The 21,059-nt window shown below is 41.9% G+C and overlaps 1 protein-coding gene and 1 long non-coding RNA gene across 15 annotated transcripts in view; one reads left to right on the plus strand and one right to left on the minus strand.

Annotated features, from left to right (window-relative positions):
• The window catches only part of TBC1D32 (TBC1 domain family member 32), a 186,229-nt gene extending 176,728 nt beyond the window's left edge, over positions 1 to 9,501 (minus strand). For 3 of the 14 annotated variants that reach the window (XM_045010104.1, XM_045010117.1, XM_045010118.1), the window contains exons 1-2: positions 3,401 to 3,532; positions 412 to 566 (exon numbers count right to left, since the gene is read on the minus strand). In XM_045010104.1, the coding sequence (XP_044866039.1) occupies positions 412 to 566; positions 3,401 to 3,412 (167 nt within the window). In that variant the 5' untranslated portion in view covers positions 3,413 to 3,532. Of the gene's footprint in view, positions 1 to 411; positions 567 to 2,779; positions 2,965 to 3,400; positions 3,543 to 3,614; positions 3,832 to 4,149; positions 4,277 to 9,480 lie in introns of those variants that run through there. The other 11 variants (XM_045010109.1, XM_045010116.1, XM_045010105.1 and 8 more) reach the window with 11 other exon arrangements.
• LOC123366535 overlaps positions 3,636 to 21,059 on the plus strand; it is a 34,112-nt gene continuing 16,688 nt past the window's right edge. The window contains exon 1 of the long non-coding RNA XR_006578122.1: positions 3,636 to 3,757. This is a non-coding gene — a long non-coding RNA (uncharacterized LOC123366535). The remainder of the gene's footprint in view (positions 3,758 to 21,059) is intronic.

Below are 21,059 nucleotides of genomic sequence, written 5' to 3' on the forward strand. Positions count from 1 at the left end.
CCTACATGAGGAACAATAATAAGGACCCCAACAGCAATTACAAAAATCATCTGGCAACCTTCAATTAGGATTTTTTTCCTAGCTCGTTTGTCTCTGAATGTAGCACTTTTATCAGAGTTAATTAAATAAATTTAGAGACAATGGATTTTCCCTGAAGAATCATTTACTCTATTGATAATATTTCAGCCAAAGAAGAAAGAAAATACCAACAGAAGAAAAAAAATAAGAACTAGTAAAATATAGTTTATTAAATCTCTGAAGTAACATTCTTCCAGAGCTCATCGGTAATAGGGAAGTTAAAAGTATTTTCTTATATATAAGTCAATACAGGTAGTAAACATTTTCCCTTCATAGAACAGTTGACAGCACTTAGATGACTCCATAAAATTAAAATAACAAAAATACTTTTACTTGTGAAAATTTTCATCTGTTTCTTCCAAATGTAAAAGAATCTCTTCGGCACATTCCACTGATGGTGCTCCTGTGATTTTTTCCTTCACACTCTGCAGTAATTGTCTGAGCATAGACTGCAACAGAGCTTCATCTTCACAAGAGAAATGAGACATCTGTGTGAAACATATGAAAGTACTGTAACTGTACATTTCCTATGTCTGTTTTCTTAATATCCTAAAATAAGAGTACTAATCTCTTATACAAATGTCACTTTTTTTCCTCTGGTCACCAATAATATGAAGTTATACCCTCACTTTGCCAAAAATTGTAATATACATATAATTGTATTCATACAGAGAAAGGATTTAAGAAGTTTATTTCCATTTATGAGTGCCCTACTTCAAAACAGCACATCAATTTCTTATCTACGTAATTTAAATTGAAATAGGACACTCTTAATCTGAAATAAAGATGCCCACACTCAGCCTTATACTGAAATAACTAAAAGTGAGAGAACTACAACTGATTTATTTTGTTTCCAGTTTTTATGCAGACAAGCCCTTGAACACTTACTACTCAGAGGACTAAGCCTGTTAGATAGCAGCAGATATAAAAATATAGGGGCCTCCTCACCAATAAGATCTAGAGAGAATACCTTGATGAGAAACCCAGAACCCATCTCCCAACCCTTCATATACATAAGCATGTCTGAAAAATGAAAGGGTGTTGGGAGTCTTATTAGGAAGATGCCCTGGGACTGGAACCCCTCTTATAAGCACTTTCTTTCATACCAGCCTCTGACTAATATGTGCTTGATAAATTTACAGCATGGACCAGTTTGCATGTTAGAAGGGAGAAATTACTTTCTTTTCTCAGTTCACCACAGGGCCTTCTATAGTCCAAAGGATCTCTCCTATTCAACATCCTCCCACAACCTCTGATTTTTGGATTCTCCTCCCCAAGAATAGCTCCAGGGCCTGACTTGGCTGGTGCTCATAGTTTTCCCAACATCAAGAGCAAAGTGAAATCAACATCATTTTTAAACTGTCCACATGGCTGTCAATATCACAGTGGCCTGACCAGAGACTTGTAAATTTCACTCTACAGAGGCCTAAGAAAACTATGAGCAGCAAAAGTAAGGCATTAGAGCTGTCTGTATGCCAAGGCAGCAAGACATCCTTGCGTCAGCTCATGTTGTGAAGGTTTACTCTTTCGAAGGAAGGAAGGAAGGAAAGCTTTATTTCTGCCTAGAGTAATAGCTTAAGCGTCTTGTTTTCCAAGGAAAGTTTCCTACTCCCCAGCAGTGATTGGATTTTTCATAATCTGTATCAAGGAAGGATGATTTTGAGACTATTAGTGCTTTTTTATCATTTCAAAAAAAGTAATCTAAAAAACTTTTAAACTCCTGTATATAAATGAAATATGCAAAGTTAATATAATCTCTACAATGAATAACTGCCACTAACAACCACTATTAACGAATCCCAAAAAAAAAAAAAAATACCCAGAACAATTTAAGGACCCACTTTCCACAGAAGATTTCTAATATTTAAAACCTGAACAATATTTCAACAGTCAATAACGTTCACAATTTGAATTGTTTATCTAATGATAGTGGAGATTTCAAAAGTGAATTCAAATTGTGGCAAAACATCATTGATTAGAGTCACATTTAATACAATCCAGGGCTTGCAACTCTACTAAAATACTATTTTCAGGCATTATTTTAATTGGTTTAACATTTTCCTTTGCCAAACTAGTAAACTTGTACAACAACATTTCATTTTGATCAAACACAATTCAAAATTAGCTCAAGTTTCTTGCTACCAAAAAAAGCATGTCAGAAATAGCTTTAAAATAGGCTGCATTCCCTGTCGTATTCTTACAACTCCATGGTGTCCATTCCCTATTTTTAAAAACCTCAGTCTTTCTAAAAAATTAATCAAACTCAATGCATTCCAAGGAGGTAAATGACACATCCTCACAAGTGTTTCTATTATCAGTTTGTGAATTTGATCTTTCCACATGTAATCTTCAACCCCTTAGTAAGAGTCATTTAACATTTTAATGGTTTTTTATATATACACAACACATATATATATATATACACACACACACACACACACACACAAACAACCTGGTGTTTTTAAATTGTGTAAAAATTTAGAGTATTGGTTAACAGGCACATCTAAAAATTAAAACAAAGGAAGAAAGAGACCATTGCAAAGTGTTTGTAAAAACATCATGAATACTGTTTCTAGTTTGCTCTGAATAAACTCATTTGGTTTAAAACACCATCAGCTGAAAGGGACAACATAAAAGTGTTTTATTTTAATTGACACTTTTTTTTGTTTGTTTTTTGATTCCCTGAAAGATTTAGATCTACCTTTTAACTGAAGGTTAACTGAAATGTCAAGTCTAGGTTTCCCTGGTTTTGATACAGGACCTCTCCGTTGTGATGTCTATGACCTGTCCTGTAAAATGATCCATGTAGTCAGATCCCTGTTCACAGCTCCATAAGAATAACGGTCCATCCATGAGAAAAAGCTTGTAGGACTAAACTTTAACATTCTAAACAAAGGAGTAGGGGGTAATGAATTTTACCAAAAGCCATGTTAATCCAAAATGTTAAAATCAATTTAGCTTCAATAATAAATTAACAGCATTTTAAAACTGTCTGACTAAAAATTCCTATTCCATTCAATTGCTCAACATGTACTCTTGACACCTATGATATAATCATTTTGCTAGGAGTCCAGACTAGAAATTACCTGAATTTCTAATGGAAACAAGTGGAGGTAATGTGTGGGGAGGGAGTTTTTTGAGGGGTGGAGCAGTTTTTCAGACCTTTCTTATATATTATAAAGAAACATAAATGGGCACATACCCATTATTCATTTTGGCAAGGTCCCTTTCAAAATTTTGAGAGAGCAGCCTGATTTTTAATTTACAGTGGTTACAAATAACAGTACTCTGTGCACTTGACAACATAAGTGATGTCAATTACCTTCATCCACATCAATTGCTGAAATCAGAATACGGGCCCTTGTCACTCCCCCCCTAAAGAAGGTGCCTGTCAAACCTACAGATTTGAAGCAACTCAGCCGCTTTCAAACCCCCCCACAATTGAACTGCTGGCTGCCCCGGACGCGGAGGCTTCTACCCCGTTAATGTGCAGTGGCCAAGTGGCCGGAAACCCGCGGGGGGTGGGGCGAGTTTACCCTGCCGGCTCGCGGCCGCCTCACCGCTGCCCAGGGCGGAGGAAACACCCTTGACTCGTGGGGCTGGGAACGCGGCTCCCCCGGCCTGGCTAAGGCTCCGCAGCGTCCTGGAGCCGCTTCGACGGGGGCTGCCCGGACATTAGGTGACGGGGGGCGGCTGGGGCCTTAACTCAGCGCGTCTGTTTCAGCGTTACCGGGGGGCGGGGGCTGAACATCACCACACACACTCCCCCCCCCCGGGGCGGGGCCCTCTCCCTGGATCCAGGCTGACCCCGCTCGCCCCGCCCCGAGCAGCATCGCCCGGTTGGTTCGCACAGGAGCGGGCCCGGCAGCCGCCCACAGACACCCGCTTCCCCGCCGGGATCCCAGCCCGGGCAGGGGCTGGGAGCGAGTCACTGCGCCAGGCCCGGCGGAGGGGCAGGTGCCAGCCCGGGAGCCAGGCCCCGGGAGGCCTCCAGTGCGAAGGAGCGGACGTGGGGCTGGAGGTTCCCCCGCCGCGCCGCGCCGCGCCGCGCTCCCGGGGGGCGGGAGTCACCTTGGGACAACGGCGGGGGCTCCAGCGCCGCTTCCCCCAACTGCTCGCAGCGACCGCTCGCGGAAGCGCCGAGCCTTAGCAACTAGCCACGCGCCTGCTGCGCCGTCTCGCGCCCCCCCTAGCAACATCGCGAGAGGCGGGGCGCGGTGGGAGGGACTGGCCCAGCTGCGGTTTACTCGAGCGCTCCGAGCGGGGTGGGGTCACTGGGAGGGAGGGAAGTCACTGCTAAGTGACACATACCCGAACCCACCCCACTTCCTCCCTCTCCCCATCCCACGAGCACATCTCCTGGTTACCGTCTCCAAACGAGAGGAAAAGCTCTGTGAAGCTTGTCCCTTCCTGCAGAAGTTGGTGCAATAGAGCATATTATCTCTCTCCCACTTTGTCTGGTTCATATCCAGGGACCAGCAGGGCTACAACATGGCTGCACACAACTCCTGCTTTCAGCCATACTCTCATGCTGTCAGCTTTCTCCGGGAATCTCCTGATATCTGTTCTAGATCATTGTGCAAAGCAGAGGAAGTCTGTCTCTGTACAGTGTCCATCTGCTCTCTTGCCTGTCTGCCCTCTAAACACTTAGGGAATTTATCTGCCCCATATAGGGTGACCAGACAGCAAATGTGAAAAATCGGGACGGGGGTGTGGGGGGGGTAATAGGAGCCTATATAAGAAAAAGACCCCAAAATCGGGACTGTCCCTATAAAATCGGGATATCTGGTCACCCTAGCCCCATACACCCACTCTTTATCATAAAGTAATGGCAAGAGAGCAGAAGTCATGGGTTACTTTTACCCATGGGTCAGTAATTTGGAGAACTTTCCAGGGAAGTCCAGAGTTTATGGAAGAACAACCAGGCACTACCTAAAACAATTTCAGAAAAAAATCTGTTCTCTGCATCTCCAACATTAAGGAATAAAGACTCCGCCCTGCCCACCCTCACTCAGAGGAGAAGCTAGTGGACCTGATTATCCGGTCCCTTACTATGCTTTTACATTGGTGTGATTCGTTTGATTTTAGTGCTATTAGTACAGATTTACACCAGTAGGAGAGCAGATTCAGGTACAATGGGGTTACCTGCACATACAAGGATTTATAGTGTTGTAGGCTCATACATTCTAGGATAGTAAAATAAAAGAAAGACTGGACTTATAAGGGCTTTCTTAATCATCCCTCTGAATCATGTTAGAAGTCCTTCTGCTCTATGCCAGGGGTCTCAAACTCAATTTAGCTTAGGACCAGTGCCAGTCCTCAAATCCTCCCAGCGGCCCAATAATGCCACTCATGCCACCCAGAATCCACCTCCCAAAATTCTGCCCCCCCCAACTCCACCCCCCACCTGCCTACGGTTCTGGGAAGGCGTTTGGGTGGGGGAGGAGGCCTGGGGTAGGGGATTTGTGTGCAGAAGGGGTGAGAGGTTGGGCTCTGGGAATTTGGGTGGGGGAGGGGCCCTGGTGTGCAGGCTCTAGGATGGAGTTTGGGTGCTGGGTGCAGGCTCTGGCCTGAGGCAGGGGATGGCGGTGCAGGTGGGGTTGCAGGCTCTGGGAGGGAGTTTGGAGGAGGGATGGTGTGTGTGGGAAGGGAGGGTGCAGGCTCAGGGAGGGAGTTTGGGGGTGGGGGGGAAAGGGTGGGGTTGCAGGCTCTAGGAGGGAGTTTGGGGGCGGGGGGGAAGGATGGGGGTGCAGACTCGGAGGGAGTTTGGGGCGGGAGGGGTATGTGGGAAAGGGGAGGGGGTGCAGGATCTGGGAGGGGGTCAGAGGGGTGGCGCTTACCTGGGGCTCCAAGGTGGAGAGGGGGGCCTCCATGCGCTGCTGCCCCCAGGCACCGCCCCTGCAGGTTCTCATTGGCCTCAGGGGTGCTCGGGACAGGGGCAGTGCACAGAGGCATAGCCTCGCCCTGCTCCGGGGCCGCAGGGAGGGGCCAGCAGACACATGGAACGAGCAGGCAGATGCCGCTCAGCTCCGCTGCGCTGCCAGGGCCCCGGGCCATTGTAAATCACCTAGGGGGTGGGCCCAAGGGAGAGACCCGGCCCTAAAACTGCTGGAGCCCCGCAGGCCACACTGGAGAGGGTCGCAGACTGCAGATGGCCCACGAGCCAGGAGTTTCAGACCCTTGATCTATGCTTTGGGAGCGATGTTCAGGGAGCGCTGATGGCAAACTGTGCTGTTGTTCAAGGGGCTGCCTGCTTCCACTGAGGTAAAGTTTCTCCTCAGGGAGCATATATACAAGCCTGCTTGGCTGCTGCTGAGGTACAGAGGGTCGCCTGTATATATTGGGGTTGCGTACTTGGAAAGGTATACACAACATATACCGGGGAATTGTTCCCCATAAGAAATAATAGAATAACGGGGGGATCCGTTCACAACTTCACCACACTCACCTATGACAATGCTCTTTTTGCCTAAACAGTGTACCTTTTTGCAATGACAGGTTAAATAGTACACATTTTACACATAAAACATTTAATAAAATAATGTAGAACCCTACCATTCAAACACAGAACATTTTAATACAGTAAATACAGTACAGTAAGATAGTATAAACAGTGTCAATTACGCTAAATTTAGGAAGGGGTGGTGGCTGGGTTTTCTTGGGCTGGCTTTTCCGTGGCTGACTTTTTGGTTGCAGAAGTCTTAAAAAAGGATTTTATCAATGTCTGTTCTCCTGCATGAATTTTTGAATGATAGCTCTCCCTGTAGCAAGCCAGTGCATCATTGAGAGCTCTGGGGACATGGGCAGACCATTCATGAAAAGGATCACCGCTCTGTATGATTTCCATCATCTCATCCAGCAATCCAAAGAAACAGGAGAGATTCTTTGTTGCCAAACTCCTGGTTTCCTGCCCTACGTCGTCGTCATCATCATCATCATCATCTTTGCTTTCTTCAGATATCCGTTGTTGGTCCAGCTCAGTCCATTTCTCATTTGTCAGTTGTTCAGCGTGAGACTCCAACAACTTCTGTACATCATCCTTCTTCACCTCCTTGAAGCTGACATCCTTTGCCAACTTGACAATTTCTTGCTCAAGAGCAGGAATGGCATCAAATCCCATGAAGCTGTGGACAGCATCTGGGCATGCACGGCGCCAAATGCTGTTCATACATTGCAAAGTGACCTCTTCCCATGATGCGTCAATGTTTTCCATGCTGTGCAAGATGTTGTAGGACTTCCAAAACTCCTTTACACTGGGCTTTCCTTCCCCTGCCGTTTCCTTAATCAGCATGGAGAACGTCCTCTCTAGATAGTAAGCCTTGAATGTGGCCATTACACCCTGGTCCATAAGCTGCAGCAACAATGTGGTATTGTGTGGCAAAAATAGGACCTTGACGTTCGGGCAGAGGGCTTCATAGTCCAGTTCATGGGCTTGCATTATCCAGCAGAAGCAAATTATCCAGCAAACTACGGGAAGACAAGACTTGGCGTAGCCCCTCATTGCTCTTGAGTTTTCACTGTGGTAAACAAGCAAGGGCTTCAACTTGTAATTGCCTTCTGCGTTTCCCCTAAGCAGAAGGGTTAAGTGATCTTTTGAAGCTTTGCACCAAGGGGCAGTCTTTTCAGCATGAGAAATATAAGTCCTCGTTGGTATCTTCTCTCAGTGAACGCCAATCTCATCAACGTTAAAAACTTGTTTTGAAGAGTAGCCACCTTCAGAAACAATTGTGTATAGCTGTGTAGGAAACATTTCAGCTGCTTCTTCATCCGCACTAGCCGCTTCTCCTGTGACTTTTACATTATGTAGATTGGCACACTTCTGAAATCTGTAGAACCACCCACAACTAGCATTGAAGGCCTCCTTTTCTGCTGTTGAGCTCTTTCCCTCTCTTTCCTTTAAATCGGTGTACAGGCTTTTGGCCTTCTCTTGAATCAAGCTTAAATTCACAGTCATTTTCTTTTCATGGAGGTCATCAATTCAATCAGCAAACATTCCATCTTCTCCATTGTACAGCTTCTCTGTTTCATTATCTTCATTGATGACAATTTTGTAGCACTTCTAGTGCTTTCACGAATTCAAGCAGCACTCTTAAAAATTGAACATACCATAGAAGTAAGTAAACCGAGAATACGAGCAACATCAGCTGCATGCTTACCTCTTTCAATATGCTTTATAACATCTAATTTCACTTCTAATGTTACACTCTTATGTTGCCTCTTAGACACAGGCCCACTCTTAACACTTTGAACGCATTTTGCACTCATGATGAGTACAGGACAGTATTGTTCTCTGGGCCGCACCGCCTCTTCCCGTCCAGTTCCGCCTTCTCCTCCAAGCACCCCATCCCCACTTCTCCCCCTCCCTCCACGCCTCCTGAATGCCACCTAATGGCTGATCGCAGCAGGCAGGAGGCATTGGGAGGGACGGGAAGGAGTCCCCCATTCCCACTCCTCCCTCACCTCCCCCGCGCCTCTTGAACACCGCCTAACAGCTGATTATGGCAGGCAGGACACACATGAGGGAGGAAGGGGGAGGAGTTAATTGGCGGCCCTGTGGGCCACTGGGGGATGCAAGTACTGTACTGTATAATAGGGGAACATGTTCCAATTTACGTCGGTCCCGATCTGTGCAAACCACAGATATGCAGATCAGGACCAACATGAATCAGAACACATTCCCCTATTGATTAGCGATAGATATCCGAAACAACGGAAAAGGGGATGTATACCAGGGACCCCCTATAGCTGCAACGGTGGCCTCTGCTGTCTGGGTGGTAGAAACGGCTATTGCCAAGGCAACCTTGGAACCCTGCATGGACTGCTGTTACTGCTGTTGCAAGAGCTGCTTGGGAACGATGCTAGCAAGTGTGGGTTGCAGTGCTGTTTTAACTGCTTTGCTAGGAAGGAAAGGCCATTAGCTACTAACAGAAGCCGTTGCTGTGGCTTGTGATGCTGCTACAGTAGTAGCTGCTTTGTGAACGATTGCCACTAGTGAGCGTTGTCTGAGGCTGACGAGCATTGTCAATGGTTGTAATCATGGGTAGCTAGCTATTCTGCTGCTGTAAGGCAATAGTTAGCTTTTTTACCCAGCAAGGTTCTGCTGGTGTGGTTGCCGCAGCTCTGTGAGTCCACTCTCCTTCAGGTTCCTGTCCCCTACAAGGTTTTAGCCTGCTGGCTGTCTCCTTTATATAAGATTGGCAGCTCATTAGCTATAATTTATTATCATAATTCAGCCAATCAACTTTCAGGGATTTATGTCATGTGCACTCAAGCTCAACCAATCAGCTTCTAGATATTAGCATATATTAATTATATGCTAATTAGACATGTGTACTAGTAGCCCCTCCTTCTCCCATAGACTTTTATTGGCTCAATGTATTCCTGTGGAGTTTTTCAGCTGACCTTTGGATGAACCCTAGCTACTTCCTGTTTGAAAGCCCCATGTATTCCTATGGGCTTCAATGGATCGCTATGGAATTTTGCTGAGTCATTCCCCACAGAAAATGGAATTTACCATTGCATCACAGGAAGTGGAATCATTACATCATAGGCAATGGACCCCCATGTGTCCTAGATGTGGGATCTCCCACTATATTAAATCACCCGATAGCCGCCTTTATTAGATTTTCTAATTTAAACTATTCTTAATTTTTATTTAATTAAAGATTTATTCCTAAAAGTAATTACTGTTCTGAGCATTGCAAAGGATCCTGATACTATCACCACTCATTTTATGTCCAATTAAGCACTTTATAATTTTTCTGAATTTAAACCCTTCTCGAGGTTTCTGCAAATCTTCAATCTAAAATGTTGTAAGGCATTTCAGGCAACAGAGGCAAAATCTCTGGTCACAAAAGGTAAGAGACCATGAGGCCGGAGAGCAAGACTTTCATCCCTGCAAATCCTGGGGATCAATGGAGAAAGCTCTCTTTGAGACTGCAGTGTACTTTCTAGGGTGATAATTGGCCCTCATCAAGGAAGTGCAGGAGATTTCTCCCTTCGCTACAGAGGTTGCATACTTGGAATAGAATTTAAGCTTCTTGGAGCAGTATTAATTTTTGTGCAGTCAATCACCAAGCTTGAAGGACAGGATGCAGCAGAGAACAGCTGCTTTCTGGTATGCTTCTCCCAGTATATAGAGCTCCTGTCCTACAGTTTCTGGGTCAAACACTTCCAGGTTCTCATGCGGAGCCCAAAGAGGAATTGATGTTTTCCCTCTCATGCCTTCTAACCCAGTTCTGTTGGCTTTTGCTCCCTTCTGCTCATGTTAGTTGAAGTAAATTACTGTACAAGCTTTACTTTCTTTCTTTCTTTCTTCACAAAATATCCACAGAAAAACTTCCTATAAAATGTATGTGGCAAAATCACAGGTTGTGAACACATGAACCTACATTTTTATCAATAAAGTTCATATTTGTGATCTGACTTGATAGCCCTGAGTTGGCACTCAGGACTGTTATGCAAGAGTCCTTTCTGATTTGTTGTCCCAATCTCTAACCTCTCCTGGAATAGGAGAGGCCAGGAATAACAATTTTAGGCCTGATCCACATACAAAATTGTACCAGTATAAAGGTGTGATTTTATAATGATTTAGTTAAGTTGGTGCAATGTTTGTTTGTGGACTCTAGTACATCAGTTTAAACTTGGTTTGTATATGTTTAGCTATCACCAGTGAAATAGAAACTGAACTGATATTAGCCATTTTAAACTGATATAATAAACAAAAATGGCACCAGTTTAACTAAACTAATCTAAGTTAAATTGCTGCAACTGCTGTAGACAAGCCCTAAGACAGGCCTTCTTCCAAGTGGCAATGGAAAACACTAACACTAAGCTAACTGTGGCAGGCTTTCTCTTAAAAACAAAACAAACAGACAAAATTTGTATTTATGCATTCACCATGAGTTCTCTTTGTATTTGTTTTAATACAGAGTCTTTGAATATAATTACATTAATGCAGACATCTAGGAACTGCTTTCAGTGTTTCCTCATGATTTCAGGCAAAGGTGAAATAAATGTTATCAGAGAAAGGCAATGACAGATGGAAAAATTGTGGTCCATGAAAGGGAAAATTATCTTTGGAGTTGTTTTAAAGAAACTGTTTCCCCTAAATAAGTAAATAAATTTATTCCATGTGTGAAAATCTGTGACATTGTAGAAGAAATTTTGGAAGCCTTCATAATCCATTGCTAACTTTGGGCAATCAGCAGCTTACCTTCCCGTGATATGCATGCTACACACCATCCATCCACCTCCTCTCAGGTTTTCCCCTGCTATGATGTCACCCCCCCCCCATACCTTCCATGCTAACTTTCTCAGTGTTATTTTCCTTGTTATGCCTAATGTGACCAAAGTGCATAAGTTTGTGTCTGTTGATTTCTGACTTCAGGGTATGCTTCTCTCCAACAGTATTTCTAACATAGGCATTCAACTTTTTTTTTCCCCACCTAGAAGATACATAAGAGTCTTTGCCAGCACTACTTTTCAAAAGCTTCCATTTTCTTTGTCAGCAGCATTAACTTTCCATGATTCATGCCCATAAATGGTTATGGAAAAAATTGGGTTTTTCTTCAGTCACACCTTCATACATTTTGAGATGCTCTCATTTTTCGACACTTTCTTAAGGGAGGCCAGACCAAGCCATCCCTAGTCATCTTCTGATTTCTTTGGAACAGCATCCTTGGTTGGATATAGAGGATCTCAGATATTATAATAAATTACAATATTTTAGAATAGTTTTATTTTGTATTCTAATTGGCTACCAAAATAGTTTGATTGTTCATCTCTAAATGTGGGTATAAATCTCAGTGTTAAAAGGTATCAGGCATCAGCATTAGGTCAGTTATTTGTGCTTTTCTCTTTCCCCCATCTCATTAAATTATTGCAGTACCTAATAATGTTTTTGAGCACTGCTTATTGATTTGGTGTGTAATTAGTTTAAGCTATTCTATTTACTGCATTACAAAATAGGTAAGAATGAAGGCTTAATGGCCTTTATCACTATTATAGTGACTAAGAGGTAGAGCCAATATTAAAACCCAGAACTTTCTTGCTCCCAGCTTGGGGTTTAGTCCTTAATAACACCACACATAAAGTCTTTCACCCTGTGCAATACAATACAGAGAAAACACTCTGCACTTAAATAATGAATAACAATCTCAATGAGTCAATAGCAAAACAAGTCTCAGTGACAGTAGTACCTGTCTGGATGGCAAAGGCAAGGATTTAATGGGCCAAATTCTTCTTTGGTATAACTTCAGGGGATGCAAGAACTTAATCTTGGGTATGTCACTGTTTTTGTATGGTTTTAGGCAAATTGCTTAATACTGCAAAAAGAACAGGAGTACTTGTGGCACCTTAGAGACTAGCAAATTTATTTCAGCATAAGCTTTCGTGGGCTACAGCTCACTTCTTCGGATGCATAGAATGGAACACACAGACAGGAGATATTTATACATACAGAGAACATGAAAAGGTGGAAGTATGCATACCAGCTGGAAGAGTCCAATCTGGTTTCTTAGTTTTCTCATTGGTAAAGTGAGGATAACAAAATCTACTTCATATTGCTAATGTGAAAAGTACTATGAACATGTATAGCACGATATAAGTGCGAACTGGTGGTTTTACCATAATTTTCCAATATAATCTAACAGTAATTTTTCTTCTAATTATTTTTTGTGGTTTATACCATCTGTAACATGAAGGTGGCAGCAATATTTAACTGCTGCCATGCAAATCTCTCAGATTTTTTAAGCCATTGACCTGAAATTTGACATTTGTTTAAGCATTAGTTTATTAAGGAAAATAATATGACAGTGTGGGTTTTTTTTGTTGCAATTACTACACAAAAATATCTCCCATTGTGATTTTTCTTTTGTGGTGGAATTACTAAAAGGTGTGATTTAAATTCATTCTTTGTAGTTAATGTATGCAAGGTAAAGCAATAAACTATAAACAAAAACAGAGTTGTACCAATCATCATGCCACTTGAATGTGGTATATTAAAACTACAGCTTGATATCTCAGATACCAAGTGAGCACATTATACAAGCATGGAATAAATACAAAGTAAAGAATAAAACACAGATTATTATTGTTTGCTTGCTTTTAGAAAATCTCTGATAGAAATTCACAGATTAAAGGGGTTGGTTGATTTCTGGAGAAGTTTCCTAAAGTACTAAAATGTTTTGTGTTAATAAAACACTCTGCTTTCACACACAGTTAAAATTATTCATTCCATTGACTTCAGTGAGCTTTGGATTACTGAACATTGTGGGGTGAGTTGCCTAACCGATGTCTGGGCATCTCTCCCATTAACACTACAAAAGTTATCTATGGACAGCAAGTGGAGAATATAAATGGTGCTTTGGAATCCCACTCAGTCCTTCTTCACAGTTTGATTTTGCACCATTTATAATCACTCTGTTTCTAGTCAGTCAGCCAATTTTATCTCCAAACCAGACAACATAATATTTTAATTCAAACAACATCCTTTTTATCTACCTCCTCACATCACATTTGTTTTGAACTCAATATACTTCACATAGTTTTCAAGCATTTTTGTTACAGGCTGGGGCAAAGCAGTTATTGGTGGTTTCATCCATTGTAGAGTCATCTGATACATATTATCCCCATTTGGAGACTTGTGTGCACTTCTCCAAGCAGAGTGGATTGGGACCTGCAGATCCCAGCTGCAGTATAGTGGGAGGGTCATCATGGAAGAGAGAAATGATATCTGCAGGAAACTCTCCCCGTTTACCACGCCTTAGAAGCCACACATGTAGTGCTTTGTGGAGTTCCAGCTCTGCAGAAGGGAAGGGGCCATACTGCTAAGGGTGGTTTGGAAGCAGTACAAAAGCATGGATGCTCATTGCCTCCAGTGGATCCCCTGATAGCCTCACTTATTTTGTCAGTTGAGCGACCACAGCTGATGGAAAAATAAGGAAGAAACTCCATGGGTATAAATTTACATACTCCTATGTGAGTTATCCCTACGTAGGGACGCATGGGGGCCTCAGATTTTTAAATAAATCTTTACTACCCTTCTGTTTTATAAGGAATCTGTTGGATTGTCAATTGTTTTTTTGTACTTCTCCTATTCTTTTACTGAACATGAGTAATTTTTCTTCTTTCCTCCTAGTAAGTCCCTATTTAGTATCCATAAGATCCTGTCACACTGTCCTTTTAATTTCAGCAGGTTTGCCTTTCAGAAGCTGAATACCTTTATAACTGCCTGCATTTAGTCTTGTCTTCCTTACAGTGAATGAGTACAACTAGTCCACGATCTCTTGCTCAAGATTCTTTGTACTAATTCCTAAATTAGTAAATTAGCTAAATACTAATTCCTCTGAGAGTGTCAAACTAGTATTTTTCAGAAGCAATTCATCAACTCCCCCTCTTTCCTGATGTGGTGTTCTGCAGCTGACACTTCTGTGAATTCCCTTTTGTTTTCTGTCTGTCTCAACTTAACCTGTACAATGTGTCATTGTTATCAATTACTTCATTGTTCCATCTGAGTTACAATGCTTTTGTATAGAGAAACCACACTCTCTCTTCCTTTCCTCTGTCCCCCATCTTTACACAAATTTTATTCATTTATATGAACTATAACATTCCATGAATAGGGTTTTCCCACTACAGTTCTGTAATACCAGTACCCAACAAGACAGAATTTCCTCTCTAGCATCACCTCAAGTGTTTCCCATCTTCCTTCTATTTGTATGTAGAGCCAGACACTTAAGATATCTGCTTCCTTAGCTTTTAATGTGTAATGTTCATATGTAGTGACCTGTACCTTTCCTTTCAGGGAGAATACAAAGGGGTGGGGAGATCTAATTAGAAATGATACACAAGTAGGTTTGCTTGGTTCATTTTTAAAGTGCTTCAAAAATGCTTTCTGAGATTACTCAACTCAAGCAGAGTGCCCCAAGTGTCGGTCCTGGGGCTGGTTTTGTTCCATATCTTCATTAATTATCTGGAGGATGGCATGGACTGCACCCTCAGCAAGTTTGCAAATGACACTAAACTGGGAGGAGTGGTAGATATGCTGGAGGGTAGGGATAGGATACAGAGGGACCTAGACAAATTAGAGGATTGGGCCAAAAAAATCTGATGAGGTTCAACAGGACAAGTCCTGCACTTAGGACGGAAGAAACCTATGTACTGTTACAGACTAGGGACCGAATGGCTAGGCAGCAGTTCTGCAGAAAAGGATCTAGGGGTTACAGTGGATGGGAAGCTGGATATGAGTCAACAGTGTGCCCTTGTTGCCAAGAAGGCTAACGGTATTTTGGGCTGTATAAGTAGGGGCATTGCCAGCAGATTGAGGGATATGATCATTCCCCTCTATTCGACATTGGTGAGGCCTCATCTGGAGTACTGTGTCCAGTTTTGGGCCCCACACTATAAGAAGGATGTGGAAAAATTGGAAAGAGTCCAGCGAAGGGCAACAAGAATGATTAGGGGGCTGGAGCACATGACTTATGAGGAGAGGCTGAGGGAACTGGGATTGTTTGGTCTGCAGAAGAGAAGAATGAGGGGGGATTTGATAGCTGTTTTCAATTACCTGAAAGGGGGTTCCAAAGAGGATGGATCTAGACTGTTCTCAGTGGTAGCAGATGACAGAACAAGAAGTAATGGTCTCAAGTTGCAGTGGGGGAGGTTTAGAATGGATATTAGGATAAAGTTTTTCACTAGGAGTGTGGTGAAGCAGTGGAATGGGTTACCTAGGATGGTGGAATCTCTTTCCTTAGAGGTTTTTAAGGTCAGGCTTGACAAAGCCTTGGCTGGGATGATTTAGTTGGGGATTGGTCCTGGTTTGAGAATGGGGTTGGACTAGATGACCTCCTGAAATCCATTCCAACCCTGATATTCTATGATTCTCCTTGGGACTGAATTCTGTTCTCAGATGCTCATGCTCACTTTAATAATGTGTGTGTATGTGAGGGCAGAATTTGGCCCTTAGTTTTCCAGACTATGTCAAGCTATATCAACTTTTTAGTGGAAGTGTGTATATATAGGACCATGAAAGAATTATGCTTTGTTTCTGAAGTATTTTGAATAACAGTAAACTAGCTATGACGTTTGCAACTGCCCAAGTGCTGTTAAAAAAAATTAAAAGCATTATGAATAGTAATATCAGTGTTTATTTCAATTCAGGAAGACAATATTTTGTACTTTTATTTTCTTTTAGTTGTTTAATTGCTCTTGAAGACTGCTGTAATTTTACATCTAGAAAAGTTTTTAGATCTCATGTAAACAGCTGCTGGTGTGAAGTAGTGGAAAAGGGAGAAGGAATTTTATAACAAAAATAGCTTTAATGCCTTCTCACCATGACATTTTGTTCTTTTATCTGTACACTGAAGTTAGTATTTGGTTCCTAAGTGAATTATGCTGTGTAATAGAAGGTAATTAGCGTGCACACACACACACACATATGGTGTTAATAGATAATTAATCCTAATCTCTTGGAGAGAAAAAAATGCATTACATGTATGACTTTTCTAAAGTTAATTAGTATAATTCCAATAAATTCATTGGAATTATGTTATGGATGAATTTGGCCCAATAAGTCTGCAAATATATTTAATTACCATGCATCATAAAATAAGCTCCAGGTAAGAAAGAGAATAGTTAATATTTTACTGATAGTTACTGTAGAGGTTTGTGGCATAAGTAAAGGTCCAGCAGTGGCTGTATCCATCAAATTCATTCCCATTTGTGATCTAATTCCAGATTTGATTCCAGGTGCCTACAAGAGAAAAGCTATCTAGTAACTCCCTTGTACACTTATACTGCAGAGTTAACCCCTTTGCACAGTATTTCTCAGGCTGAAACTAGTATGTTGACAAGGAAGTAAAGTAATGTTTTATTTTTAGTACTTTTAAAAGTAAATATAATGTTCATAAAAATGCCACATAGATACCACTGCAGAACTAAGTCCCCTGTTAGCCACAGTACAAGTATAGCATAGAAAGTAACAGTGCAGACTTCCTTGCAACTACCTTACAAATGTGCTTCCACCCTGACTTAGATGGACTATGAAAGAGTAGTTTTTATTTTCTATGAACTCTCACTCCTTGACCTTAAAGCAGGAACAGCCAAAAAGCTTGCCAATTTGGGAGTTTGTGAGAGGGCATCATATCGGCTAGGGAGTGGTTAATGTGCTATTTTATGTGCACATCACAAAAGTCACTATCACAGTCAGCTCTAATTGGCATCTTTGTTCACACTCTCAGCAGAGTAACCCCATGGAAACTGAACTGCCTGCTAGTTAATGTTTGCAAAGTGCATTGAAGATGGAAAGCTCTGTCTAACATAATTTATTGCAAACTCTCAATCTACAGTACTAGGTTATGCCACTCAAAAAAAATGGCACCATAGGCTCTAGAGGCAAGAAGTATGAATCATCTTGAGGTTAAAGTGTGGCACTGAGAGTCAGCTGATCAAGGTTTATTCCTGGCTCTCCTACAGATTTCTTATTTGACTTTAGCTGAGACTTTTAGGCCCGGTTCCTCAAAGGTTTTGATTTCCATCAGTGCATAAATAACTTTGAGGATCTGGGTTTAATTCCTCTATTCCTTGGTTTCCTCATCTGCAAAATGGGGACATATGGATGTTGTGAGCTTTTTATTAGTTGATTAATGTTTATAAAGGTCTCAGGATTCTCAGATGAGTGGTGCTACACAAGAGTGAAGTATGATTATAATTTCTGTAAGTAAATGAATATTTTTTCTCTATTCCTCTTCCTGGCCTCCCCCCCCCCTTACTCAGTACTGTTTTCTTGCCTGAGCACTGTGCTTGCCTTGGAAGGTGATGGGCTCACTGAAGGGATGAAGAAATCAGGGGAAGAGCCTCAGCTGATGTAAATTGCCATAGGTCCAGTAACTTTAATCAGAACCCTCTGGTTTTAAGAAGGATGGACCCAAATCCCCAAATTTGATTTCAGTAGGAGTTGGGCACCTAAATACCTTTGGGGATCTGGGCAGTTGTGCTTACTGCTGAAGTGTACTTGGCTCTTTTCATTTAGTATCTTGAAGAATTTTAATGAAATGTCCCTGCTCAGTGCATAGCATTTTAATGTCACTAGCTTCCTTTGATGCTTTGTAGCACTAAATAATTGTAATGTCAATGTGTTTCATATTCATTACCTTATTTTTTATATACCTTATGGCAGTGATGTGTAATATATTGCATAGAACTCAATACAATAAATGTAGTGATGAAATCAGTCACTTTAAAAAAAATCATGTTAATAGGTGCCCTAGTTGTGGTGAAATTTTTATATATATATATAATGTAAGCAAATTCTTCTTCTTCCTCCCACTTTTTTATTGAAGAAACAAACAACAGTAAATTAAGTGTAATTTTCATGGAATTTTATAGAAAAATAGTTCTTGATATGAATTAGAGAATAACCTTTCATTGAATTCCATAGCTTTTAAACCTGATTTTTAAAATTCATTTTATCCTTGTAATGCCCTGTTTCAAGTGTAATTTGAAGCTCAGTCCTGAGAATTGCTGCACACTCTCAACTATTGGAGTTAATCAGTGTTTGACCTTGCAGAACTGGATCCTTGATCTTCCTCCTATCTGCTCACATATGGTCAAGGTTTCTTTAATTATAGAAACCATAGAAATGTGGAAATGGAACGAACCTCAAAAGGTCATCTAGTTCATCTTCCTACACTGAGACAGGATTAAGTATACCTAGACCATCCCTGACATGTGTTTGTCAAACTTGTTCTTAAAAGCCTCTAAGGATGGAGATTCTACAACCTCCTTAGGTAACCTGTTCCAGTACTTAATTATCCTTATACTGTAGTTAGAAATATCTTAACAATATATAACCTAAATCTCCCTTGCTGTGAACTAACCTTGTTACTTATTGCCCTGCCCTTTGTGGACAGGGAGAACAATTGATCACTGTCCTTTTACAAACAACCCCTTCAAACATATTTGAAGTCTTATCATGTCCCCTTTCAGTCTTCTCTTCTTTAGACTAAACATGCCAATTTCTTTCAGCCTTTCCTCATAGGTAATGATTTCTAAAATAATTACCATTTTTGTTGATGTCCTGTTTAACTGGACCATTTTAATCCCCAAATCCTGAAAAGATTTCATGCGTACTTAACCTTACTCATGTGAGTAGTCCCATTGAAATCTACTCCCATACATAAAGTTAAATATATATATGCAAGTCTTCACAAGATTGGGGCCTAAATGTCTACCATTTTTCATGGTTTTTTTTGTTTTGTTTTGTTTTTATGGAAGGTCAGTGGTGATTCTTATGAATAATAATAAAGTACCACTCTATCATATCTTTATATAGCTAAGCTATTTTTTCTAACTTGGCTTTTGTTTTGCATATTCGATAGGCTTTGAGTCAGATGGATATTACAGCAAATTATAACCAAAATGATGAAATGAAGGTACTGACCATATGGAAGAAAATGGATTTTGCTTCAGTGTGGATATGCATTGGAAATTTGAGGTTTTATATGACTGATAGGTAGGATGCTTGAAATTCAGCCAGTCCTTTATGTCATTTTTCTAGCAAAGTGAGTTTTCATGTTTCTCAAAAAGTCAGTTTAACCTGTCATGTCTTAACAGTATGTTGTTTGTGTCCTGGTATGAAAGCATTGGTGTATAATTCATTATGCAGATTCTACTATCTTGAATAATTCTCACAACATCATTAATATTGGCTTTTTCGTAAATGGATAGCAATGTGAGACAAATGGAGGTACCCAGGCCTGGTCTACACTACGACTTTAGGTCGAATTTAGCAGCGTTACCTCGATTTAACCCTGGACCTGTCCACACAATGAAGCCCTTTTTTTCAACTTAAAGGGTTCTTTAAATTGATTTCTTTACTCCACCTCCGACGAGGGGATTAGCACTGAAATCGGCCTTGCTGGGTCAAATTTGGGATAGTGTGGGCGCAATTCAACAGTATTGGCCTCTGGGAGCTATCCCAGAGTGCTCCATTGTGACTGCTCTGGACAGCGCTCTCAACTCAGATGCACTGGCCAGGTAGACAGGAAAAGGCCCGCGAACTTTTGAATTTCATTTCCTGTTTGGCCAGCATGTTTGCAGAGCTCATGCAGAGCTCATCAGCATGATGTGCACATTGCCGGGGCACATTGCCCAGCCCGTACTTTGTGAGAAGTCTATGACCATCTCCCTCTCCTCATCGCGCTGCCGTCACCTCCTTGCCTGGTTTTGTACAAAACAATTGTCAGCCATTGATCTGATGGAGGGAGGGGCGACTGACGACATGGCTTACAGGGAATTAAAATCAACAAAAGGGGTGGCTTTGCATTAAGGAGAAACACAAACAACTGTCACACAGAATGGCCCCCTCAAGGATTGAACTCAAAACCCTGGGTTTAGCAGGCCATTGATTTCACAAAACAAATCAGGTCAATTTCTTGTTTTGATCCATCTATCTTTTACATTTTAGGCTGGCAGCAGACGGTGCAGTACAACTGCTAGCCATCCTCATCTCCCGGGTGCTCAGCAGAAGATGGTGCATTACGATTGCTAGCCATCATCATCTCCCAGCTGCTTGCCAGAAGATGGTGCAGTAGAACAGCTAGCCATCGTCATCTCCTGGGTGCTCGGCAGAAGATGGGTATTACCTGGCTGAGTCACTCCCATGTCTGCCCAAGCGCCCCTGACCGAGGTCGGCTAAAAGAGCACCCGGGAATACGATGATGATGGCTATCAATCGTAATGCACCATCTGCTGCCAAAAGGCAATGAGCTGCTGCTCTGTAGCAATGCAGTCCCACGTCTGCCAGCACCCAGGAGACGTATGTCTGCTCAGGTAACCCAGGAAAAAAGGCACGAAATGATTGTCTGCCGTTGCTTTCATGGAGGGAGGGAGGGAGAGAGAGGGGGGCCTGATGACATGTACCCAGAACCACCCGCGACACTGTTTTTGCCCCATCAGGCATTGGGATTTCACCCCAGAATCCC

Source organism: Mauremys mutica, chromosome 3 (assembly GCF_020497125.1).
Source record: "Mauremys mutica isolate MM-2020 ecotype Southern chromosome 3, ASM2049712v1, whole genome shotgun sequence".
Classification (NCBI taxonomy): domain Eukaryota; kingdom Metazoa; phylum Chordata; order Testudines; family Geoemydidae; genus Mauremys; species Mauremys mutica.